General features: G+C 48.6%; 2 protein-coding genes across 13 annotated transcripts in view; one reads left to right on the top strand and one right to left on the bottom strand.

Annotated features, from left to right (window-relative positions):
- TMEM94 (transmembrane protein 94) overlaps positions 1–13,386 on the top strand; it is a 70,586-nt gene extending 57,200 nt beyond the window's left edge. For 7 of the 8 annotated variants that reach the window (XM_081850661.1, XM_081850664.1, XM_081850662.1 and 4 more), the window contains 9 exons: positions 269–458; positions 2,100–2,177; positions 2,972–3,057; positions 3,907–3,988; positions 6,515–6,675; positions 7,323–7,417; positions 7,898–7,991; positions 8,491–8,661; positions 10,302–13,386. In XM_081850661.1, the coding sequence (XP_081706787.1) occupies positions 269–458; positions 2,100–2,177; positions 2,972–3,057; positions 3,907–3,988; positions 6,515–6,675; positions 7,323–7,417; positions 7,898–7,991; positions 8,491–8,661; positions 10,302–10,374 (1,030 nt within the window). In that variant the 3' untranslated portion in view covers positions 10,375–13,386. The remainder of the gene's footprint in view (positions 1–268; positions 459–2,099; positions 2,178–2,971; positions 3,058–3,906; positions 3,989–6,514; positions 6,676–7,322; positions 7,418–7,897; positions 7,992–8,490; positions 8,662–10,301) is intronic. The other variant, XM_081850659.1, reaches the window with a different exon arrangement.
- Positions 13,387–14,988: 1,602 nt separating this feature from the next.
- Positions 14,989–25,570, bottom strand: part of CASKIN2 (CASK interacting protein 2) — a 105,594-nt gene continuing 95,012 nt past the window's right edge. For all 5 annotated transcript variants that reach the window (XM_081850671.1, XM_081850670.1, XM_081850669.1 and 2 more), the window contains 4 exons: positions 25,294–25,432; positions 20,618–22,783; positions 18,723–19,053; positions 14,989–17,675 (listed from right to left, as the gene is read on the bottom strand). In XM_081850671.1, the coding sequence (XP_081706797.1) occupies positions 17,579–17,675; positions 18,723–19,053; positions 20,618–22,783; positions 25,294–25,432 (2,733 nt within the window). In that variant the 3' untranslated portion in view covers positions 14,989–17,578. The remainder of the gene's footprint in view (positions 17,676–18,722; positions 19,054–20,617; positions 22,784–25,293; positions 25,433–25,570) is intronic.

The following is a 25,570-nucleotide window of genomic DNA, read 5'->3' on the forward strand; positions in this document are numbered from 1 at the left end:
GTGATTGGCTGTGGTGATCTTTTTTTTCATGTGTGAGTGGGGTGGGTGGGTGTTTTGGATCAGGTTAGCCATATTGATTTGTATGCTGTTGGTGGATTATTGTCATTGTCTTGTTGGGCCACTAGTTCACTTTTTAAAAAGCATCAATATTGTTGAACACCTCCGTATTTTAGATCAGTTTTGTAACCCCGAGGTGTTTGGCTGGGGGCACCTGGCTTATTACTCCCCATTATGTTTTCCTCTAACCTGTGTAGTATTGTCTGTGCAGCATAGCCCTGGATCCTCTTTACCCCTCTCGCTGCTCTTGGGAGACCTTTGGGTACGCCACCAGCACTAACATGACCCGTATCTCCGATGAGCTCACGCCTCTCCAGCTGTCTGGCCAGCTGAACAGCCTATCGTGCTCCCTGACTATTTATCCGGAAGAAACCATTGGGCTCATCAGACTTATAGAACAGGTAAGCCCCCTTTCTTTTGAGCTGGTAGTAACACAGTTGTGACAATCTCCATCATTTAAATATGATGGTGTCAGGGGCTCAGGAGCAGAGGCACAGGAGAGGGAGGAAATGGAGAGCGAGGGGGAGGAATCCGAGGGGAGCGTAGGCGGTGACAGTGGTCACAGTGATTCCATGAGCCTCTCCAGCGAATTGGAAGATTCACAGAAGGGAGCGCCGATGGCCAGGGCAAGGGGGGTGCCAAGGGGGAAACACCAGTGGGGCCAGCGGGGACTCCCAGAGCAGCAGTTGGAAATCAGGACCAGCTTCCCCACCAGAGCGCAGTGGGGGGGAGGAGTCCCAGGCATCGGGACCAGTGTTCTCACCACCAGCGAGAGGAGATGAGTCAGGATTGACCACGCCTCCATCGGAGAGCGGGGAAACGGTCAAGAGGAAAGTTACCGGCTGGGCGCGCGCGCCAAGTTCAAATGTACAGGCGAGCGGCACAGCAGGTAGCCCGGATAGGGAGCCAGGTCCTAAAGCCCGCCGGAAGGAGGGGCAAGACTCAGGGGGGTCAGCGTCAGAAGAGTCCAGAAAGGAGGAAACCCCAGGGGGCAGAAGGACCCAGAGGAGGAAAGAACAACGGAAGAGGTGGAGTAAGGCTAGAGTCTTAAACTGGTGTCTAGGAGGCGGAGACTCAGATGGAGCTTCGCCGGTCTAGGTTCTAAGACGTGGAGTTGCACGCTGCGGTTTGGAAATGGAAACTAATCTTCAATAAAGACTTTTATAAGTTATTACTGACTAGCGTTGGTCCTCTGTGAGCTGGGACCTAGAGGCAACTCTGACAGTTGGTAACATTTTAGCATCTGTTTGGGCTTCCAGACTTAATGAAATAACTGTTCCATCCTTATTTTTCTTCTTGATGCAGAGAAGCTATTTGGCAGGACAGAACGTTCCAGCCTGTTTTCTTTCCTTTTAAAAGAAAACCTAATTGAAGCTTTCAGTTTTTTGTTTTTTGTTTTATAAATAATTTTTATTAAATTTTCCACAGCTTTTTATCATAACAAAACATGGCAATAGAAAACATGCAACATGTATAATTTCAAACTCTTAATTTCATATTCCTTACTCTCCCGACTTCCTCGTACCTCCCCTTTCTGCATTTTCATGTCGAATTAATTAATTAACAAATCCCTCCGTTACTTTCAACTTAATTATAGTAACACTCATTTTCTTTAACTTAACCATTATCACTGTTAACCCCTATTTTTCTCATTCAACATCAATCTAGCATTCACTAATGTTTGAGTATTTCTTTAAATAGTCTTTAAATTTTGTCCAATCTTCTTCCGCCGTTGCTCTTCCCTGGTCTCGGATTCTGCTCGTCATCTCTGCCAATCCCATATAGTCAATCACTTTCGTCTGCCACTCTTCCACGGTGGGTAGGTCTTGTGTCTTCCAGTACTTTGCGATGAGTATTCTTGCTGCTGTTGTAGCATACATAAAAAAAGTTCTATCCTTCTTTAACACCAATTGGCCGACTATGTCTGAAGCTTTCAGTTTTGATCCATATTTTTAAAAGTGGATCTGTTTGCTGCACTCATCCTTGACAATCTATTTACTCATACCTTGCATACTATCCATTTTATATATGCTTTCTTTTAGGCCCGGCATGCAACGTACGGTATTCGCAAATGCTTCCTTTTCCTCCTCCAGTGTCAGCTGACTCTGGTCATAATCCAGGTGAGTTATTCTGAATGGCATCAGGAAGCAGAAAGGACTGGTTGTCTTGCAAGTCATCTAAGAGGAGGAGAGACCCAAAGGAAGCTGCTTAAGTTGGAGATTTGCTAGCAGTATTCACTATCATTGTGTCATGGAAGGCTGCCCTGATTCTAGCTGAGGTCCAAAGCGTACAGTGGAGCATCTTGCAATCGTAAATGTATGGTCCCCAAATTCTTCATTTGGAATAGTATATGCGTGGAAGGCAAAGTGTACTAGCTTTTCTAATTTTGTTCTGGTTTTCAAAATAAAGTTTTTTTTGAGAGTGTTTCTTCTCCAAGTACTTAGCAGAGGCTAGCCACACACAGTTCTTCACCTCCCAAAACAGAACTTCCTATCATGTCTTCAGCTACAAGGCCTGGAAGAGCTATGTTAAAATAAGCAGGATGTTTCATTTTAAAAAAATGAAAATATAAAGCAGTACAGTGCTGCCCAGGTAATGGAATCCTGTGCACCGCATTCTGTGTGTAGCAGCAACTGCTGGCTCCTTAATCGGTTGGTTTTTGCATTTATATACTTCCTTGTTGCCATGGCACCCAAGGTGGTGTACTAAAATGAACAAATATGCAAAATTGTTGAACAAACGAGTTCTTTCACGGACCCTCTGGGATCCAATGGCATGAGCTCCCTGCTCTGGACTCCCTCTCCTTCTTAGTCGCCATCTTGTTTTTACAAGATGGGTGTGATGACTTGCTGGTGGGTGCCCGTCGGTCTTCTGATCCTTCCGCTGATGGTGCCTTTTGCTGTCTTTTGCTTAGTTCCTTTCTTGCCTGGGGCAGCTGCCCCCCATTCTCAGTACCACCGACATCTTGTGGCTTTCCTGCTTCTGCTACCCGTTGCTAAGGTGAGTAAGGTTTCTCACTGTCATTCACAAGCATGCTCTACTTTGGGGATGCTCGCAGGAGTTCCACTTCTTTCCTAAGATAAAATGGGGCCACACCGGGGGCGGGCACCTGGTTTTCATGTTCTGGCCACCACGTTGGAGACCATGTGGAGTCCACAATGCCTATATGGATCAGCCTTCATGGTGTGGAGAGTTGGCTATGCTAGCGCTGTTCGTCTCTGCTAGTGCTGGCCTGTAGATTCTCTCTCTGCAAAAAAGATGTGCTGAGTTGCTTTTGTCCATTACGGCCCACAGATAATGTTGTACTTCAGCTACCATTGGATTCAGCCAGCATGCCCAATGATCAGGAATGTTGGAAGTTAACAGCAGCTTCTGGAGGGCCACAAGTTTTCCCTATCCCCGCTGCAAGGCTTAAATCTGCCTTTCTTTTCACTAGTTGAGCAGGAACTTTGTTGGTCTCTGACTTCTGCTGTCTTTTGGATATGGAGACAATAAATAAGCGAGTGAGAGGAGGCCTGTTGTGACCTGGTTAACTGTCAACTGGCTTAAAGTGACTTGACAGTACAGGAAGAAACTGTGTGAAAAGGGCCTCCCTATATTAGCTGACAACAACAACAACAACAACAACAACAACAACAACAACAACAACAACATTTATTATTTATACCCTGCCCATCTGGCTGGGTTTCCCCAGCTACTCTGGGCGGCTCCCAAACAAGTATTAAAAACACAATACAGCATTAAACACAATACAGCATTATGGGGGTTTCATGTGCGTAGTCTCAGCAGGTTCCGTTGTGGTTCTGCTCTGATATCTAGGCTAATTCTAGTTTTGTTTCCTCTTCCAAGTGTGTCCCTCCTGGGCAAGCCCCCTCACAGTTCCATCATGTCCATGGCAACTGGGAAGAACCTGACCTCCATTCCTAAAAAGGTAAGAAAAGGTTACGATTGGATAGGCATTCACTAGGGTCCGCGTGTGGCAAGGTCAGAAGGTGTGAAAGTAATGTTCTTACCAGCTGCCGACACATGACACCCCAGTGATTGCAACGCCGCAGATCTTGCTAGCAATTAGCTTAGCTAAATGTTTAGCATGCTGGAGTCTGGCCTCTACATCAGGGGCCTTCCTGCTGCTCAAGGCAAGAAAGTTGGCTCAGCCTCCTGCTGGCGAATTCTTGCTTCCGTTGCCACTAGAGGGAACTGGGGCTAACAGCATAGGGAGAGCCGTTCTGGATCCGGCCAAAGGCTCGCCCTGTCCAGCATCTTGGCAAACAGATGACTTTGGGAAGCCCACTAGCAGGATCTGAGCTCAACACAGCACTCTGCCCCCCCTGTGATTCCCAGTCCATTGTAATTCAGACACATGCTGCTTCCTCCAACAGCAGTTCTGGTGTGAGAGAACAGGTCCTGATTTTCAATCTCCCTCGCTCACTCACACTCTTACTTGCTGTTGAAGTAAGAACAAACCTATTTGGTTCAAGGCAGAGCCATGTCTCATGCCTGGGTAAGAGCTTCCTTCCTCACATCTCCTGAGGTTGGTTATCCCTGTTCCTTTACAGAGAGAAGGTGGGTTTCAAAGGAACGTGCCTTTGAGAGAAGTGGGCCAGTAGGTGGGAGAAGGGGAGCATAATATGGAGCATACAGGTTCCTCATTGGTTTAATGTTTCTGTTGTGAACCATAGGCTGAAACAAGATGTTATGGGGTGGGGGAATATTTAGTTGCTACTGAACAAAGTCAGGGAGTCCCTTTTAGAATGATCCATTCCTGGACATTGTTCAGAATGGTTTTCTGACGGCTCTGGACAAATTCTCTTCTGGCACTATGTTTGGTTGTCTTGATATACTGGTTCATCTATGAAACTTGGGAGATGACCAGCTTGATTGATGCCATCCCTCCCAAGCATCTCCTCCCATCTAGTAGAGACTGTCTTGGCTCTGCCTGGCTCTGCCTACCCCCTTAATTGTTAGCAGGATGTGTGTGTGCCTGCGAGGCATGCTTGTGTGGCTGTAGTATATTTGTGTGTGTGTGGTATGCAGGTGGCACTGTAAGATAAACCACAGAGCCTAGGACTTGCCGATCAGAAGGTCAGCGGTTTGAATCCCCGCGACGGGGTGAGCTCCCATTGCTTGGTCCCTGCTCCTGCCAACCTAGCAGTTCGAAAGCACGTCAAAGTTCAAGTAGATAAATAGGTACCGCTCCAGCGGGAAAGTAAACGGCGTTTCCATGCATTGCTCTGGTTCGCCAGAAGTGGTTTAGTCATGCTGGCCACATGACCCGGAAACTGTACGCCGGCTCCCTCGGCCAATAAAGCGAGATGAGCACTGCAACCCCAGAGGCAGTCATGACCGGACCTAATGGTCAGGGGTCCCTTTACCTTATGGTGCCCATCAAGGTTACTCAGCTTTCCAAATGTGCCCAAAGGTCCCAGAAGGTCAGCAACCCTCAGCTCCAGGTTTCCCTGAATGAAACTGATTATTTGGATCCAGTCTTGGGCTGGCCCAAGATGTTTTGACGCTATAGGCAGAATGCCCTGTCCCCCTCCCCACACATCTAGGCCCCCTCTCTTGTCCCTGCTTCTGCCCCCTCACTGCTGCCAGCCCCATCACCTCAACTGTACCTGTGATTATGTCTGCACTACCACCATGGCACAGCAGTGGGGTGAGGGCACAGCGGCAGCAGTGAAGGCAACAGGGCTGACCCCAGTGGGGTCAGACTCGCCACCTGAAGCAAATGGCTTCACCTCGCCTAATGCAGGGGCCTCTCCTGTTTTACCATCCTAGCCCCTAACATACACTGGAAGCATCTCTGATGATTCTTCCTGGATCTCTCAGTAGCAGGAGCCCCTTGCAGGGAGAGGGCCAGGCCAGGGTACCATCCTTTGGTGCCTCCACTTGTTCCTGGGAGGTTAATAATAATAATAATAATAATAATAATAATAATAATAATAATTACAATTACAATTACAGTATTATTATTATTATTATTTCTACCCCACCCATCTGGCTGGGTTTCCCCAGCCACTCTGGGTGGCTTTCAACAGAACATTAAAAACAAAATAAAACTTCAAACGTTAAAAACTTCTCTAAACAGGGCACCAGTGGGTGGTGCATGACTTTTTCTGCCCTGGAGTTGTTGGGTTTGTTTTCAATGATGATGATGATTCATCTCCAGACTTCCTCTTTCTCTTGTCATATACCCGTATTCCACATTTGGTTATATTTATAATGCACCAGTCCCTGTAGTCCTGCAAAATGGTAGAAGTTCCTTGGGAGGGAGGTGGGTTGAAGAGTTGCGCCAACAGCAGCCACACATCCCAGTGACCATCTAGTTTGGGCCTGAGGAGCAGCCCCGGAGGAGGGTGCTCACCCAATCCTCTTCCGCAAGACTGCAGCTGGTAAGCCTGAGGCCTGGCCTCCCATTCTTGTAAGTCACTCCGGCCTTCCCGTCAATGTCTTGCAGACCCAGCAATACTTCCTGTTCTGCTTCCTGCTGAAATTCAGCCTCACCATCTGCACCTGCTTGGTTTGCTTTGGCTACATGCTGCAGGATTACTGTGCGAACTTCAACTCCTCTGCCTTCAATGTGAATGTCACGGGCTGCTCCTCCATCATGCTGCACAGGTTAGCGGGCGCTCGGGGTCCAGCTATCCACTGAAGTTCCCAAATGCAGTGGTGTCTACCCAGAGGAAGTGTGTGTTGGGATGGTTTTAGCACAGCTTCTTTTAAGGTTTCGTTTGTGGGTGGCACAGTTTGGATTATGTAGACTATGTTGTTTATAGAATCATAGAGTTGGAAGGGTCATCTATTCCAACCCCCTGCAATGCAGGAATCTCAACTAAAGCATTCATGACAGATTGTTGTTTCTAGTGGCTTTTCCAAAGATGGGTCTAGAAGAGTGGAAAGTCATGGAATACAGGCTTGTGCTACGTTGCCCGTACTCTCAGGTTTCCCTACGCTGATAAGGACTAGAAACTTAGTTTCTTTTTAAAAAACCTAAGGCTATGTTTTACACACACACACACACACACTTTCTTTATAAATAAATTCAAGAAGGGTAACAAAGAAATTAAACAAAGCAATATAAAGTAATTAAAACGGCAAAGCCGAAAAGAAAACAGTAATGGAAGTATTAAGAAGTCTTAAAACACCAACTCTGTGTTTTATTAATCACCCCATAACCCTCTGAAATTCAGTTTTTTCAAATGGAGTTCGTTGATGCCTTGAACCGTGATCCACCTCACGTGATGCCCCTATGTTTGCTTTTTCAGTAGTGCAGGAAGCTCCCCCGATTGGTTTGGAAAATTTTCCAGCATCCTTCTCCTGGCCCAGAAGTTCACTGCTGGGATGATTGTCTTACATACTGGTAAGAGATTTCCATTCCTCCTTGCTTGCTGTACTGAAGGGGGGGGGGATGCTTGCAGCTTGCCATGGCATGCATGCAGCAGGGATTGGGAGCTTTATCGATGTCCCAGCTGAAGGCAGATGTAAAACCAAACATCTTGGACTCTCTGGCCAGTTTGAGCAATTGGCTTAGTCTTCCCCAACCCTTGGCTGTTTAACTGCATAAAAACAGGCAGGAAGATTTCAGAAGGGGCGCTAGATAATTGTGTGGAGAGCGTGTGGAGTCAGGGGCTGCCAGTCAATGGTGGACTATCCTGGGTTTTGGAAACATCACTGGGCTGCTTTCGTCTTCTTTTTTTGCTGAAAGCCCAGCAAGGTTACCTTGTGATTGGCTTTGGATGATGAGCTTCAAAAACCACCACACTCTCAGGGATTTGTGCCCTCTGTATCTGTGGCAAGTCCACACATTATAGAAAACCAACCTGTTGGTATTTCTTCACAGTGTTTATCTCTGTCACCCACGTCCATCGTACCAAACCACTGTGGAAGAAAAGCCCCTTCACTAACTTCTGGTGGACTCTGACAGTTGTCATTGTGTGAGTATCCTTTTCTGATTCATCTAAGTGACTCTCTTTCCCCCTGTCTATATCTCAAATTATTCCATCTTCTGCTGTCTACTCTTCTCTTGAAGCATCAGTCTTTTTTCTTCTTCTGTGCGCATTTCTGCAGTGCTATGTCTTTCTGGCTCTTGACATCAAATTCTTCCTTCCCATAGCCTCGGATATCATCACGTCCCTCTCTCTGGCTTGGCTGTTATGCCATGAGACTGTCATCACCCCATTCCAAACTTCTAAAATGTTCATCCAGGAAAAGAGACCTCTTTTGGAGATGCTGCCCACTTGGGTATGCCTGTCCCCATGATGCTGTGTTTTCTGTGGAGGCTGTTCACTACCTTAGGAGATCCTTTCCCCATTGGCAGGTTGTACTCTGGTTGCTGGTGGAAGAGGATGCAGAGTGGAGGAGAGAGCCCTGGGACAGAAGGCTGGACGTGCCCCTTCTATGTTTTTCCAAGTCTTGCTTTGTTTTTAATGGCAGGCTGCTGGGCCAAGTCATCCAGACCCTTCTGGACCTGAAGCTCTGGGTGAACCTCGAGTCTCCAGTGACCTACAAAATGGATGACATTCCCATGGCCTCCTGGCTGTTGGGTTTGCTCTCTCTTATCCTTGTTGTGATCATCAATGAGACTGTCAAACTCCATGAAATCAGGTAAGGGAGCCTCGCCATGAGCTCTTGCTTAGCACTCTCCATAAGAAGCTCCCAAAGTTCTCCTAGCGCTTTGCATGACATGGTCTTGATAATCCTTGCAACAACTTTGTAAGGCTGGCCTGCCAGCCAATATTATCTCCATATTACAGATGGAGCGTAGTGGGCTGAAGAGAAGGGAGGGAGAGGCATGGCTAAGGCCAGCTAGCAAGTTCATGGCCAAGGTTAGATATGAACCAGAACTGCCCAGCTGACAAATATCTCAAGTGCCCTATGCTGTACCAGCTGTTGGGTGCTTTTAGGCCATTGTGGCATTTTGAAGTTGATGTGAGAACCACTCCTGCTCCCCAAGAAGGAATGATACGCAAGAGAACTCCATACTTGCATCTCCTCCAAGGTGCTATCTATGATTGCACCACACCTGCAGGGTAATAATAGGCCAGTGAAAGATGAATGCAGCCATGCTGTTTGCTGTGTGAGTGGGTCATGTTGAAGCATCTCTTAGCTACATCCTCTAGGTTGGAAGACTGCCGCTACGGACAAGACAGACCTTGCTGGGTCAAATCACAAGGTCACCCTAGTCCAGCAATGCCATTTTCAACACAGCAAACCAAGTGACTCTGCAAACCCACAATCAAGGTCTGGGGGGACATCGCTCTGTGGGTTTGCTGCCCTCCCTTTCTCCATTTATTTTAATATCCAAAGGCCCTGATGAAACCCCTTCACCTTCAGGGCCCCTCTGCCAATGGGAGCTGAGCAAGTCATAGATGACATCCTGTTCCACAGCTGAGTTAACTGTTCCTGTGCTGTGCAGCAAACTTCCTGGTATCTAAATTAGGGTTCCTGGAAGGATAAAATCGCTACCTGATATCTCTCTGACCCGTTCCCTTGAGATGCTGTTGTCTTGGCAACAAGGAAACACGCATTGAACTGCCTGTTTTTCTGGCTGCCTCCCAAAATGGTTTTGGGCCACTATAAAATGTCAGTAGCTGGGTCAAGCAAGGGTGGGATACTCACAGTAGCCATCCCCTCTGGTTTGTCTTTAGCATTTGCCCATGGGAGATTCCCTCTGATCACAGAGGCGCTGTTCTTAACCATTGTAGGCAATGGCTGCGTGCTGCCCCACTGCTCTCCTTGGAAACATGAGAGTCTTTTAATTAGCAGGGTATTTATTTGAGGGGGAGGAGAGAGAGAGAGCTGTTTTACAGCTGTCATCACATCGGCACCCAAACTGGGTAAAAAAAGCATTCTGCAACCTGACTTACCTGATTAAAATCTTACAAAGAAAGAAGCAGGTTGGTTCATTTTGTAGATCTCTTGTTTCCGGTGCTGTGTTGCAAATGAGGCTGGCAGCTAGAAGAAACATTTTAAGGCATTTTTTAAATGAAGGTGGGAAGGAGAGAACAGGCCTAAGTTTCTTATTCTGCAGCCATAAGTGTCTCCTCCCCCCCATAAATGCTTTGGCTGCAGCCCCATTGAGATTGAGCCCCTTTGAAATTGGTGGGAACTACTCCTAAGTTAAAAGTATGTGTAGTTGCATTGCAGGGGGTTGAACTAGATCACCCTTGTGGTCCCAACTCTAAAATTCTTTGATTCCATGATTCATTCATTCTCTCTCTCTCTCTCTCTCTCATTCTTCCCAGGGTTCGAGTACGTTACCAGAAGAGGCAGAAGCTGCAGTTTGAAACCAAGCTGGGCATGAATTCCCCATTTTAATCCCCACAAGTAGGACGTGCCCTGGAAGGCCTGGGGGCTGCATGTTCCCTTCTCACACAACCTTGCCACTTTGCTGGGAGAGGAAAGGGAAAAAAAGCACCCAGCCTCATGTGTGAATCCCTCTGGTCAGTGTGGATCAGAAGAGGCCAACCCCTAAGAGCAGGGGGAGCTACACCCTGAGCGCTGGTGAAGATTCAGTGCCTGGCATGAAAGCGTTGGTGGGACATGGACTGCTGCTATTCCTTCTTTAAAATTTATTTTTACACCTCCTTCCCTTGGAGCTCCTTGGGATCCAGCAGATTGACACCTTGGATCGAAGAGCAAGGAATTCTCATTTGACACTCTCCCCCCACCCCCCGCTGTTCATAATTTGACTAGGTTATTTCTCTTTGTCCTTCTTGGCCCACCCTTGACTTCCCTGTCAGTCTCATCTGTTCATTTGTTGCGATGCTGTTTGCCCCAGGGCATTCTGGGTATAAGCGCTGCACCCACCCAGGAGGGAATAGGAGCAGCTGGCCTGCTAGCTGGCCCTGCAGAAGTAACCCCCCCACCCCACCCCAGCTGCAGTCCCTGTGACCCACAGAACAGCCCTTCGCCTGGAGGCTGCCCTCTTGGGGAAGATGAAGCAGAGGGGCAGGATGCCAGGGAGGTTTGCTGCTATGAGTACAAAGGCAGCCCTTCTCCAGTTAAATACCTCTGGGATGTAAAGTATGTAATAACAGAGTTAATAGGACAGACTCTTTGCCACTGTCATGAGAGCATCCTTTTAGGGATGGGATATTGTGGATATACCTAAACCCTGGCCACGTTCCATAAGGAGGCTGTCTTTTAGTGCTTAATACTGAAAGGGCTGGGTTTGTGTGTTTTTCTTGTACACCCACTCACTGTTTGATAAACCTTGTGAGTGACCGAGGTATGAGAGGTCATGTGGTTTTCTGTGCTTGTACGGGCATGGGAAACAAAGGCATGTGGGCCAGATCTGAGTCTGGATTGATGGATTGCTTGATCTTTCACTTTTTCTTCATTGAAAGAGTGCTGCGTCTACAAACCCCCTCTTGGCTGCTTTGAATGGAGGATGGCAGATGAGGCTGGGCATAGTTCCTCTCTCATATCCATGGGCTAGACTTGGGATCTTGGTTGCATTTTGTGCTTGCCCCACTATTTAAGTTGGAGACATATAGCATACTATCCCATGGTCTGTTTCCCTAAATATAGGGAATTAAGTCTGGGTGGATTCACCATGCAGTGCTGGGAATCTGCATCGTCCTCAATCCACCCTCTCTCTTGCCTGCCAATTTTAGCCGTGGTGGATAAACTCAGGCTGTTGCTTTTGGCGGGAAGAAATCAGAACTACCTCTGTTGGCCAACCTCTGCTCTATTTCTGGACAACACCAGGGACAGCTGCCTTCTCTGCAAGACCAATCACTTAGATAACAGGGCATGTGTTGTTTGGGAGTAGGTATTTTGGGCTACTGTGGACGGGCTGTTGAGTATTCAGGGCTCCATGGAGGATCTGCTCTACCTGGAAGGGTTTTGGCCAAGGCAATCCAATTAACCTCGTCCTAGAGTTGTTTAAAAGCACTGACCCACCCTAACATGGTAGTTAGAAAACTTGCCAAGCCTTCTTAAGGAAACAAGGGCAAATTAACCTTTTGGCGGCAGGGATACTTTTATCCTTCCACAGCAGACAAAACGACATTTTACTTTGTTAGATTAGAAAAGAAAAAAATCATAGGTTTAGGCCTGGCTGGAGGTAGTGGTGATGGAAGGAGAAAAGTGATACCTGGAGGTTTTTAAGAAGCATGTAGTACAGCCTTCGCCAACCTGGTGCCCTCCAGATGTTTTGGGTGACAACTCCCATTAGCTGCAGACAATTTGGCCATGCTGGCTTGGGCTGGTAGAAGACACATTCCAAAACAGCTGGAGGGCATCAAACTGGAAAAGATTGGTGTGGTTAAGGTCAGAGGATGTTCCTTTAAGCCCCCCTGCACATGGCAAAGTTCTCAAAAGCGGTGGCATGTATGCTGACTCCAGCTGGCTGTGACTGGGAAATCGGCCAATATCCTATGTTTATATTTTAAAAAGAGGCTATTGTTTAGAAACTGTTAAAAACACGTTCTCCCTCCCATTTTCATCATTGCTGTTCCCACATAGCTCAAGGTTTGCTGCCTTCTCACTTGGTGTGATGGTGTATTGTACTGCTCCCCAAGGGCAAAGAGCTTTGGGGAATGGGCTGCGTTTCACCTCGGTACTAACCGGCAACAGTCCTCTCCTAGTGTCAGAATTGGCACTGGCTTCAGTGGGTCAGGATTTGCACCCCTAGCTTGAGGCCAGCGGTGCTTGGCATGTGCCAGTTTTGGGTCTCTGGTCCCAGGCTAAGTTGTGGGTGGTTTGTGCAGATTTTGTATTTGGAAACTGGACTGATTTGCTTTGGGTGAGGGACACGGGTAGCTGCTGCCTTCGTCCTCCCCTCGTTCTGAACCAATTGGGAGTCCTCAATGCCTAAAAGCTGTTTGCTGCGATATTTTTTCCTTAAGTGATTTTAAAGCTTTACACCTGATAAACTGTCTCGGGCAGTTTCCCTGCTAGACAAGGCACTTTCTGTAGGCTTTTGTCTGTGGTGGTTGATCACGCTGAAAAAGATTCCCCTCCCTGCACTTCATGCACTCTTCCCCCTCCTCAATTGTACTCCACTGGAGTCAGATAATGAGCCTTTTCAATGGCTTTCTCTTGAAAGTCCATGTTGCCTTGCTGCCTCCCCCTCACCCCCGGCCACCCCCCCCTTCCTCCTCGTCCAGCCAAGGCTTCAGAAAGCTGTGAGGCGTATGGCTTTAGGAAGGAGTTTCACCCATCCAACTGTTTTTAAATGGTGTATATTTTATATTTAAACTTTTCTGGGGATGTATGTAAAAAAATAATAATAGATTTGTATGAAAACTTGTAAATTGTACAAAAAGGAACAAAGAGCACCTGATATGAATGGCAATAAATGATTGTCTTTGATACAGTAAATTTCTGAGAGGATTGGCATTTGTGCTTTGTAATGTATGCTATCTCAGGAATCCTTATACAGTGGTGCCCCGCAAGACGAATGCCTCGCAAGACGGAAAACCCGCTAGACAAAAGGGTTTTCCGTTTTGGAGGTGCTTCGCAAAACGAATTTCCTATGGGCTTGCTTCGCAAGACGAAAATGTCTTGCGAGTTCCTGCGGGGGTTTTTTCCTCCCCCCCCTTTTCTAAGCCGCTTATCCGCTAAGCCGCTAAAAGCGCTAATAGCGCTAATCCGCTAGGCCATCAATGGGCTTGCTTCGCAAGACGAAAAAACCGCTAGACGAAGAGACTCGTGGAACGGATTAATTTCGTCTTGCGAGGCACCACTGTAAGAGTCTTGTAAAGTAGACCAGAATTCATACAGATTGATGGGCAGGGGGCAGCTTGTCCAAGGCCACCTATTGACTTCATCACTGTGGTGAGATTTGAATCAGATACTACTTGGCTTATCTCTTCCACACTGGCTGTAATCCTATGCAAATTTAGCTGGGAGTAACTCCTATTGAACTCAGTGGGGCCTACTTCTGGGCAGACATGTATAGGTTTGCGCTGCCAACTGCTAAGCTATGCTATCTCTATCTCCATGATTTTGTGACTGTGCTGGAAAATATCGGCCAACTGGTTTGAGTTCGTGTGACATCTTTGTTCTTTGGTAAAATCAGTCCAAGCCCCCAGCGTTTTCTTGATCAAATACTGCTTCCTCCTTCTAGCTGACAAGAAGTTACATGCTGAGATGGAGAGATAGACGAGGCAAAATGGGTTCGAGCCATCAATATGCTTTGCTAATGGAAGTGATGGAGGTTCTAGTACTGTGTCTAATATTACTTATGTCTTTGCCAGCCGCAGACATTGGTCTGGTTCGCACATTAAACCATAGCTAAGAGCAAACAAAGCTTTAACGTGAGCATGCGGTTTGCTGCTGCAAAGGTCATGAGAGTGTTCCTGTTGTGCTGTGGACATCCAAACCCAGGGTTGTGGTTTGTTGCTCTACCCAAGCAAAGTATGAACAGTAATCAGGGTTTGTTCCTGGCTTGCTGCTCTTGATTTGGTTGGGAAAACAAACCATGAGCTCAGGTTCAGAGAATCACAACAAGCCACGCTTTGGCTTGTTTCATCTGCCGTGCCGCAGGAACAGAGTGAGACCTTTGCAGTGTGCAGTAGCAAATTGCACATTCACATTAAACCTTCATTTATTAATCTTAATTTGTTTTGTATGATATGCAGGCTGGACCTGTTATGGCTGATTCTCACTTTAAGCATTGTGTACATACATCTTAGCTGATATGAAGGGTACTTTTATCTTTCTTTAAAATACCGGAAAGTAGGCGCCCAGTTTTTTCCTTATGGCTCCTTTTGAATATTTGAAGCGGCACACATCAAGTTTTGCACACTTAAGGTATGCTCATATTTTTGAACTTAGGTAGCCACACTGGAGTACAAAATATTCATTGAGTATTGATATTTAGTGGTGTCCGAAATGACTTCTTTTTCCTGAGGATGTGACAGCTCTACTTGATACACAATGCATCTGACTGATCGAAAAGAGGAGACTCAGCAAGCCAAGTACATCTGTCAAAAGGGAAAACGATTCCCAGTGTTTAATACCATAAAGTTGCTGTTTATGTTAGTTTAAAACAAGAATTCATGATTAACACAAACAGACTAGATGATTTAAAAACTGTCTGGCTGGTGTTTTCCCTGGACTAATTTCCCTAGGCCAGTTCCTGCTACATAGAGCAGGTGGGGCCAAGGCTGGTTAGACACAACTGCATCCATACATAATTTACACAGCATACAATATATTTAAAATAAAGAACTAGCTCTTAAAAAATAAGCATTTTGGACAAAAAGGGAAGGGGGAATGAATTTTTCTCATTAGTGATCACAAAGAACAGCATTTTACTGCCCCCTAGTGGCTCAGACAGTAATGTGGTTCCACCCCCAACTCTAAAATACAACAGCACTCTGGTTAGTAAATATACAACAAATCCACATTTAAAAAATATATACATTTCTTTTAAAAAATTACAGTTTTATCAACAGTTGGGGGAAAGGATGCATCCCAAATCAACTACTGTGAAATCCAAACCTCTTTTCAAAAAGGCTTAATGAACCTTTTTATAAAGTGCCACTGGTTGCAGCAATTCTTTAAAAAAATATTTTTTAGCACTAGTCATCAACCAGAGGATGACTAATCCACTTGACACTATGGATAAAAAGAGAGTCCAAAAAAATAAAGAGAAACTACATCTATGGCCAAGACACATTAATAGGCTCCATTGTAGCCTCTCGCTTTTTTCCCTTCGCCATTTGGATTTCACTTCCTTGCAAGTGGCTCAATGCTTGCCACTTCATGATTCACTACTAAGAAATCAAAAGCAATGCACATCCTGGCTCCTCCAGCAGAGCCCTTTCCCCCCCGTGATGCCCAGAGGATCTGCTGCCTTAACTTTAAAACTGCTGACTTGCCCGGTCTGCCTCAATACTTGGTAAAACTGGCAGAAGTTTTAAGTCTGTGATATACATGGTCATCTTCATTTTATACTTAAAATAAAGCCCTCCTGGGAAGCTGCCTTCTACAGGGCCTGACCCCTTGGTCCATCTAGCTCAGTGGCTCTCCAAGGTTTCAGACAGGAGTTTTTGCCAGCCTTACCTGGAAATGCTGGAGATCAGACCTTTCTGCATGTGCTGTACTGCTCAGCTACAGTCTCTCTGCCATAGCAGTCATTGACAAGTTCTAATCTGCCTGCAGCATGTAAGCAGCAATTATTACACTTTTCTTTTCCCTTCTCTTCCTTCTGTAGGCTGCCTGATTGGCACCACCTTGGGCATATTTACAGAGGTGCTACGTAAGAGCCCCCTCATCAGAGTGGAACTGTCCCTAGGGAGGAAGGAAGCAGCATGCCGTGGGGTTGCAATTGGGCCCTTTGTCTGCTGCACTCAGTTGTTGGTAGGGATGGGCTCACTTTGGACAGGGAGATGAGTTACAAGGAATGGTCTTTGGAAAGGCAGTTTCATCTTATAGCCCGAATGCTGTCTGCTTTAATTTCTATTTTAAGAATAGATCTACGTGCTTCGTTCCCTGCTGGAAAAAGGATAGGGAAGAGTATTTGCAACTAGGAAAATTCACTTTTTATGCTACAATGGAGAGCATGTTCAGGATCCCTTGTATTATTTTTGCCACTGGAGGGTGCCATGCACTGTAAGCCACCAATCAGCGTTTTCCTCCCAGATTCTACTGAAAAGGAAAAAAATGGAAGACTATTTTCTCTCTCCACCAACCCACCCGGCCCATGCGATGAATGAGACCCGAGGTATTTGGGAAAGAAGGTCAAGTAGTTTTCAGTTCCCCTGAAAAGTGTGTTGCCCTTGAGCTTATTTTACTTTTCTGGGAGCCACAGGCTGTGCCAGCTGCTTTTGGAGGTCGAGGCAAAGATGGGGCAACGTGCGGGATTTAAATCCACTTGGATTACACGGTCCTTCCTCTGCTGACAACGTTGGGAAAAGCAGCAAGGCCCTGTCTTGCTCTGGAAGTTGGCAGGCTTACCAATCCTGTTCCCTTTTGTTGACTTGGCCGCATTGAGCACTCGGCCCCTTTGCGGATGTCACTGCCCTAGGGAAGCTGACACATTGTTGGCATCGTTTGAAATGACAAGACACAGGAGTAGGGAATGGGCTGCTCTTTGCAAGAAGTGTAGATGCCTGTGGTATTACGTGGGAAGGAGGCCAGGGTCCAAGGGAAGCTCTCAGTAGCCTCCAGCATTGGTCTGCCTCCCTTGTGGTTCAATGTTGCAGGCATTCAATCAGCCCTTCTTTGTAGCTTCAGTGCTGATGTGGGTGGTCACTGTTTAGAGGCCTGGCAAGCATCTGGGGCCCTCTGATGGAAATACCAAGTTGATGTGTGTTCACGCGCTCTTGCCCCAAGATATTTGTCCAAGAAATGGTCTTGGGGTGCAGTTGCCTCAGGCTGGAAGTTAGCACTCACAAGAAATCAGGAAAAGATGGTAAAGTGCCTGGAAGGAGAGGCCGATGAGTAGTCGTGGGATTTCTCCCCAAGCTGTCCACGTCTCATAAATGGTAGGGTAGAAGGATGAACCTGCATCATCATCATCATCATCATCATCATCCTCATCATCAGAGAAGGAAGCCCGTCCTCAGTCCAACATGGCATCCAGCTGCTCTGCAAGGTCATCAAACATGTTGCTGATATCTTCGAGGATGTTCTTGGCCGAGTGTGCTGTCCCATAGTTGCTGGGGGGACAAAGACAGGAGAATTGGTTCGTTTTGGGTGCAAGGCTTCAGGCAAGAACTGACACCTCCTCCCTCACCAGATCTGAAGTCTTCTTCCAAGCCCTCTCTTTGCTTGGAGGGCCATTTCGTGCACACTCTGAGCAGTCCCATCTCCCCGCCCTTTCCCTGCCACCCAAATGGCTTGCTAATGCCTGCCTGTCTCTTGGTAAAGGCCAGAAAGCAGGAACATAATCCATCCCATTCTGAGACAGCCATTTCCTGGTGCAATACAAGGTACAGTGGTACCTCTGGATATGCACACCTCTGGTTGCGTATCCTTCGGGTTATGCACACGGCAAACCCAGAAGTATTTTTTCTGGGTTTTGCCATGCATGCATGCATGCGCAGAAGCGCTCTACCAAGCTGCGCACGTGCGCAGAACAGGCACCTCCGGTTGCGAATTCCTCGGGATCTGACTGGAGCTCCGGAACGGATCCTGTGCACAACCGGAGGTACCACTGTACTGGTTACTATTTTTAAAGGCTTTCACCCAACCCCCAGCACCATTCCCCATATAAGCCCAATTGCTGCCTATATTCTTCCTGTTTTATATGCCCCCAGCACCTGAAGTGAGGACACCTATGACAAGGGAAACTGCAGTTTCTCCAAGGCTGCAGAATAGCTGCCTGAAGAAGTTCAGGGCAAAACTTTTGTCTCTCTCTGGAAAAATGACATCCTCCAGATGGGAGAGGTCATTGTGGCCCTGTGTTGCGCCTGAGCTCATTTCATTTCACTGCTGTTTGGGTGGGAGAGTTGGTGGAGCTTTAGAGGAATGACAACACCCATTTGCATATGCATGTCTTCACCCAGCTAGGGCAATATGTATGGAAGTCTGCTTGCATGTGGTCCCTAGCTGGACCAAGGCAGATGTATCTGAAATATGCATGTGCCTTCTTCATAAAGAAGAGGGGCCTTTGTATTCTGCACTTTGGATAAAGACCCTGAAGGATGCTCTGTTCAGGACAGGCACCCTGCCTGCCCTCTCTTCACATCCAAGCAATGCCTCACCTGTCTGCCTCCTCTGCGTTGATTTTCTTTTCTGCCGCTTCAAGCGTGGATGCCAAGGATGAGTTGGTTTGTTCCAGCCTTTGCTGAGCGTGGATCATGTCCGGAGATGCACTCAAAGGCCTCATGGCGAGGGGCACCCCGAAACTCAAGGCGGGTTTGCTGCCCAGCCCCAGTTTCATGGGGTAGGAACCCATCCCTTCTGAAACCATCTCTGTGGCTGCCCAGGGAGCGACGGTGTTGCGGGAGTTCTGCAGGACTTGTTGGTAGATGGTTTTTGGCCCCGAAAACACCAGCTTGGTAGAAGCAATGGATGTGTGCTTGGCAGGGACATCTGAGGGGGGTAAAAAAAACTTACGTTGGGTATTCTGAAACCTGACCCATGCAGTTTAAGGAAACACAGCCTCGCTCAACCACCCTGCTGGATTAGCAACAGCAGGCATTCCTGCCATTAACACCTCATGCTCTTCTACACTCTCCCAGTAAGTGTAAGCTGGAGTACTTCTACCCTAGCCCTTACTTCTGGATTTGCCATGCTTTATTCATTTGTGTTTCAAAGAGCAGCCAGATGACATAATTCCAAAACTGTAGCCCTTCCATGTTTTCTGCACTCCCCGTGTCCCCCCCCAATACTTGATTTGTAGCAATATTTAATACTGAAATGCAATTTTATAATGAAAGACAAAGTGGTATTAAGGCTTGTGACTTTGGTTTAAACTCCATTTGCAGGGTCCAGTCCTTCAGTTACTTCCTATTGACCAGCAAGGGGTGTGTGTGCAGGGATCAGTGACTTTATTCCTTTGAATAGCCCTGTATCAGTTCCTTTTCCTGCAGGGGAGGGCTGATTTCTGTTCCCCTCCCCCTCTTGGTAGTGAAACATCTCTACAGTTTTTTAAAGAGAATAAATCAGCAATTAAAGATGTCCTGTGTAAATAAACGGACACAGAGCAATTCAGAAAGAAACTATTCAAAGAGAAATGATTCTGTAAACCTCCAGCCAGGATGAATGCTAAACCTTCAAATTATGAACTTTTATTTGAAATATCCAGGCACCTTCTGCTGAATGGAGTAAAGATTATGGAAGGATCTTGGCCACAGGGAAGGACATTGGTAATTAATATTGTGCTACATAAAATTTTACATGCGATTTCTGTTTCAATTCCACATCAAAATAACTAACTAAAAATGCATGCTTAAGCATCGCTACCATCACTACACAGTAGGCAGTCCCCTATCCGCTATGGAACCAAGTTGCTCCATCTCTTCAAGTGAGACAAAAGCAGTCTTGAAAATGGTGGGTTACAGCCCTCTCTGCTTCCTCGCCCCCTCCCACCATTTCCTCCCAGCCCAGAGCTCTCTCCACAGCCTACAGTGCCCTTTCCCCAACCAGAAGCAGCAACGGGGTGCTATCCCAGTTCTCTCCCAGCTGTGATGGCCCTGAAGAGCAGCTGGAACGACACTGTATTGCTACTACAGTGGTACCTCGGGTTAAAAACTTAATTCGTTCCGGAGGTCCGTTCTTAACCTGAAACTGTTCTTAACCTGAAGCACCACTTTAGCTAATGGGGCCTCCCGCTGCCGCAGCTCAATTTCTGTTCTCATCCTGAGGTAAAGTTCTTAACCCGAGGTACTATTTCTGGGTTAGCAGAGTCTGTAACCTGAAGTGTCTGTAACCTGAAGCGTCTGTAACCCGAGGTACCACTGTAACCCCAAACTCCAAGCCCATTCCCCGCCCTGAGAAAGGATGATGGCACTGCTAGCACATCTGCATCTCCTTCCTTTAAAGGGGGAGAGAGAGACCACCACGTAGAAAATCTTTCTGGTTCCAGGAAAGGGCAGCGTACCAGTAAGCCACGGAGGCCAGATTTTGCCCAGCTGCCGCTCTGAACATTGCCTACCTGCCGCATTGGCTGCCGTCTTCAGATGGACTGCTCCTCCGTTCCTGTCAACCTGCAGTGGGATCGGGCTGGTTGGTTTCAGAGAGACGGGCGGCTTCTTGATCCCCCTTTCCAGAGACAGGATGCTCTTCTCTATTTCTGCAATCTGCAGCTCCATGCTATCGTCGTCAAAAGCGTCTCCTGCCGGCTGCAGCTCCGCCGGGTGGAGCGAGGGTCCGCTGATGCTGACCGTCTGAGCCTGGGCGTACTGTGGAGCCGAGGATGATGAGCTGGGCGCAGCCACCCCAAACGCTTTCAGCACATTCTGGAGGGGCTCTCTCTCCCTGCACCGGGGCCGCCTCTTGACCGTGTCGGACTCTGTGAGATTGAATTCCAACACCGTGGGGCCCTCTTTCGCCGGGGTCTCTTCTTGCTCTTCCCCATAAGGCTGAGCCGAGGCAGAGTCGGACTCTGGCACAGCGGTGTCTGCCTTGAGCTGCCCAGTGGGCTTCGGCCGCTGCTTGATGGTCAAGTTGCCTTCTTCCGCAAAGGGAATACACTCGCTGGAGCTGTTCTGAGATGAGCAGGGGGACTTGGCACAGCCGTCTGTCTCTGCTGTTGCTTCTTCCTCCGTGTCGGACCGGGTGTCCTCGTGGCTGTGCTGCAGAGCTTCTGTCATGGTGACCGCGGGTTCGCTAAATGTCCGTCTCTTTCGGGGGACGTTGCCTTCAAAAGCCTGGCTTTGGCCACCGGCGGCTTCCGTGCTGCTGGGGTCTGCCCGGGCTGAATTGTGCAGGCCCGTTTTGCTGGCCGACTCCTGACCGGGACCGGTGGGTTTGGGGGACTTAAGAGGCTTGGCCAGGCTCCCGTCAGCCACAGGCCCATTGAGCACGGCTGCAGCATTTCTCAGAGAGCAGCCCCTGTCACGAGGGCCGTCTCCTCCGTCCTGGGAGAGGAAGGGTCCCTTTTGTGTCTCTTGGCCCTGTTCGTACTCTACACCAACTTGCGCGCTGGAGACCGAGCTGAGGCGCTTGGGAGGCGGGGGCGGGGGGCCCTTCCTCCGGGCGCGGATGGCAAAGGACTGGCTGCGTGAGACCTTGGCGGCCGATGAAGGCTGTGTCCGTGGCACCTGGCTGCGCCCCGGCCGCCTGGTCAGGGTAGCGTATGAGCCCACGGAGCTGACGGGAGGCTCCTCTTCCTCGGCCTCCCCGTCGGACAACGCGTAGCGGTTCAAGCTGTGCGAGCGCTTCTTGTGCTTGAAGCCCTCGGCGTTCTGCTGCTCCACCCCGGGCTTGGGGGGCACGTGTGGCGGCTCTGTGGGGCCACAGTGGGAATGGAGGTAGGAGAAAGCTTTCTGGGCTGTCGACTGCAGGGTGGTCCTCTGGGCAGAGAAGGGAGTGGGGGCCTTGGCCTGCTCAGGCACGGACGGCGAAGGAGGCGGTGGAGGGGACTTCAAGGACACGTGAGGGTACATGAAGACATATGGGGCGGTCCCCTTGCTGGCCGTGTGGGGTGATGCAGAAGGGGACGTGGCTGGAAATGTCTCGGGAGGCTCTGTGTGGGGAAGGAAATCCCCCTTCAGAGCGCTTGGTCTCTGGTACTGGTCCATCCCCTCAGGCAGATTTCTCTCCCTCAGAGGGCTTCCCGCACAACCGCTGGAATAGCCGTTGATTCCCTCAGGGCTGCTGAGCTGCGGAACAAATTTCCCATAGTTCTCTGGGTTGGGCCGACTCTGCGGGGCAGCGGAGTTTTCCGTGAGGCGGGGCTGTGTAGAAGAGTGTCCACCGCTGCTGCCGCTGCTGCTCTCGCCACTTCCCAAGCTCTCCTGCGAACGGCTCGAGGTGGTGCTGTGGGACAGCATGTTCTCTTGGGAGTGCCCCGACCCCCTGGACCGCACCCCGATGCTCTCTTGGCTCCGCGACATGCCCTGGGCGCTCTTGATGGTCAGCGTCTCCTGGCAACTGTTGGACATGGCCGTCTGGAGCTCGTAGCTCAGTTCGCTGTCCTGAAAAGTGGTCATCTTGGGCGTGTGAGGAGAGTGGCACTCCCCGTTCTCGACAGACTCGATGGTAACGATGTCCAAGGCGCCGGGGATCTTGCGCCTGAGGGTGCTGGTGTCGGCCTGGCTCAGGCTCTTGCGGAGGTCGGTCAGCTTCTTGACAGCCAGCATGAGCTTCTTCTGGTGGCCTGCAGGTGGCAGAAAAGGAGCAGAAAATAAGCTCTGGGATTGTAGGAGGCAAACGCTTCTACTGGAAGATGCCAAACACAAGCAAGGGGAAGCTCAAAATCCTGTCTCATCCTCTCAGGCCAGTGCTTTGGAGGCAGAACCTTTATCAGTACAGACATTCACGTATAATGTAGACTAAAAGAAGCAGGCCCTGCCTGGACATAAAACGGGACCAGGAGGAGGCTCAGCCCCATGCCCAGTGTGGTGAATAAGTTAGGGTGTCAGACTAGGAATAGAGAGACCCGGGTTCAAAACCCTACTTGTCCAAGAAGCCCAGCTGCACCTACTTCACAAGGATAAAATAGGGTGCAGCTGTTAATATTATTATTATGAAGCTAACACATTGTTTCCTAAACTTGCTCCTCTAGCTGTTTTTGGACTACAATTCCAATCATCCTTGACCACTGGTCCTGCTAGCTAGGGATGAGGGCAGTTGTAGTCCCAAAACAGCTGGAGACCCAAGCTTGGGAAACCCAGGCTAATGATGAAGATATCTGAAATTCTACAACCACAACAAATGGCACAGGTGGCAGTTGTGCTAGCTCAGCCTTGCTTTGAAGTCTGGCTTCAGCCTTGCTGTAGTATTTTTTAAAGGAAGACACTTCCCCATGAAGTATACCATGCTGTGAGGGATAACAGGCTCTTCTTTGTCACGGACCCCAGTCCCTCACTTGTGAGGCCTTCCTTTCCCCATGTCCATAAAAGGAACTGGCTGGCAAAGAGGTCACTTTCTACACCTGCATAGTAAGATCTCTTTCCTCCACCCTTTGGGGGTTTTCTTGGGCTGAGGGGAGAGTGTATAAGGATGTAAAGTAATCTTTTGTTACCACAGAATTCTAGACAAGGCAATGAGAGGGAAGAAGGGGAAAGAGTAAAGACAGGGCAAGCTGGGAAGGGAGGGAGGGAGGGAAGGAAGGAAGGTAGGAGTGGGCCATGGGAAGAAGACACTTGGCTGCCCCAAGCAGGCCTTGGGAGCAGCCGCCTGTTGTGTGCCCTCGATAACTTCTACGTGTGGCTGGTCGGGGATGGAGCCAGCGGGCATATTTTGGCGACACTTACGAATGGGGCTTGTCTTCCCCTCTGCCAAAACAGGCATCCAATTACCCTGGGAATTTGATTCACAGCCAAATACCTCACTAATTATTGCCTCCCAATAAGGGGGCATGGTTCCCCCTCCCCCTTTCTCCCCCTCTTTGTCAGAGCGGCCTTTTGGCAGTGAGCCAGTCTAAACTGGATGGCGAGGCCCTAACATGGGAACAAGTCCTTCCTCGTCAAATCAGGCCATGAAAGAAGGTGGGAAGGAAAACACACAGTGGCGGGGGCAGGGGGGGAGTGCCTCCTATTCAGCGGGGGACCCTGAACCCCGAGGTTTTTGGGAAAGGGCGGGAAGGACTGGGCTAAAAGCGACACCCCTGAGACGGACACAGAATGCTTCCCTCATGAAACAGGGGGAAACGGACAGTCTCCTTACCCCAAGTCAAAACCCAATGCTGCGTTCTGAGCAAGGGGAGGGGAACACTGCTGTCTTTGTGGGAGGAAACATAATAGATGGGTAGCCTCTATTTGAAATAAATAAATCACTGTTTCTAAGGGTGAGCAATCACCTAAGAATGCTAGTCAGCACACATGCGCCTGGGAAACAAACCAACAATGAGCATATTCTGGGTTAAGTACCTTCTTATGTGCAGGTTCAAATGGCCCTTGTTTGTGTGTGAGAGAGTGGTACGTGTGTGATGTTTCTGTATTTCCAGTCAGTGAAGTCAAGCTGAGAGGGATCTGCTTTCTGCCACCTCACCTGGCTGGGAGAGGTTGGTGAAGGTTGTGAACACTGCACAGCTGCCCATTAACAGTGAGAAGGATTCCCCTTAAGAGTAGGAAATGTCCAACAGCACCAAGCCAGTGCATGGCCAAACCACGGTTTCCCATGTTCCAGGAACAAGGGCAGTGTTTGAAGAAAGGGCATGTGCCTTCTCATTCCACATTTCATTATGGTAAATTTGGTCTACAGCTCTCACCAGCCACAGTAAAAAACATCTGGAAGGTGCCTGGTTTGTGAAGGCTCCCTCAAACAGAGTTTCCCAAACTTGAGCCTCCGGCTGTTTTTTTGGACTACAACTCCCATCATCGCTAGCGAGGACTAGTGGGCCAGGGATTATGGGAACTGTAGTCCATAAACAGCTAGAGACCCAAGTTTGGGAAACCGTGCTCTATAGGGACATCTTGCGGTTAGCCAAACGCCACCAGCAGGATCACTCATGGGTGCCCCCAGCCAATTTAAAGAGCCACCATAAATACAGCATCTTTGGATAGCTGAGCTTTTTCTCTGCTGCACTGAGATGCAAGGGAGGCCACTGTATGGAGCTCCTTTCAGATGCGGTTCCCCGCCAGTCATGTTTATGTAGTGCAGGACTGAAACAAGCAGCCAGGAGTTCCCCAGTGGCCCTGTTGGTTTCCCCTCTTGTCCCCTCACCGAGCTTGTTGATGCCAATCTCCTGCAAGTCCTCCCAAGTCAGATCTGTCACAATGCTGATGGAGTCATAGCCGTTGCTCACCAGCTTCTTGTGGTACTGGGGTAGTCCAAGGGCACTCAGCCACTCCATTAGGTCATCCTAGAAGACAGCACAACCATGATGAGCTCTTATAGCAAATCCCACGCTGCTTTCCACAGAAAGTTGCCTGAGCAAGTCTTTGGGAGCTATATCAGTAAAGAGCATCCCACAGGCAGAAAGACGCAAGTTTCTAAATGC

This window comes from Podarcis erhardii (genome assembly GCF_964252035.2).
Source record: "Podarcis erhardii genome assembly, chromosome: 2".
NCBI lineage: Eukaryota > Metazoa > Chordata > Lepidosauria > Squamata > Lacertidae > Podarcis > Podarcis erhardii.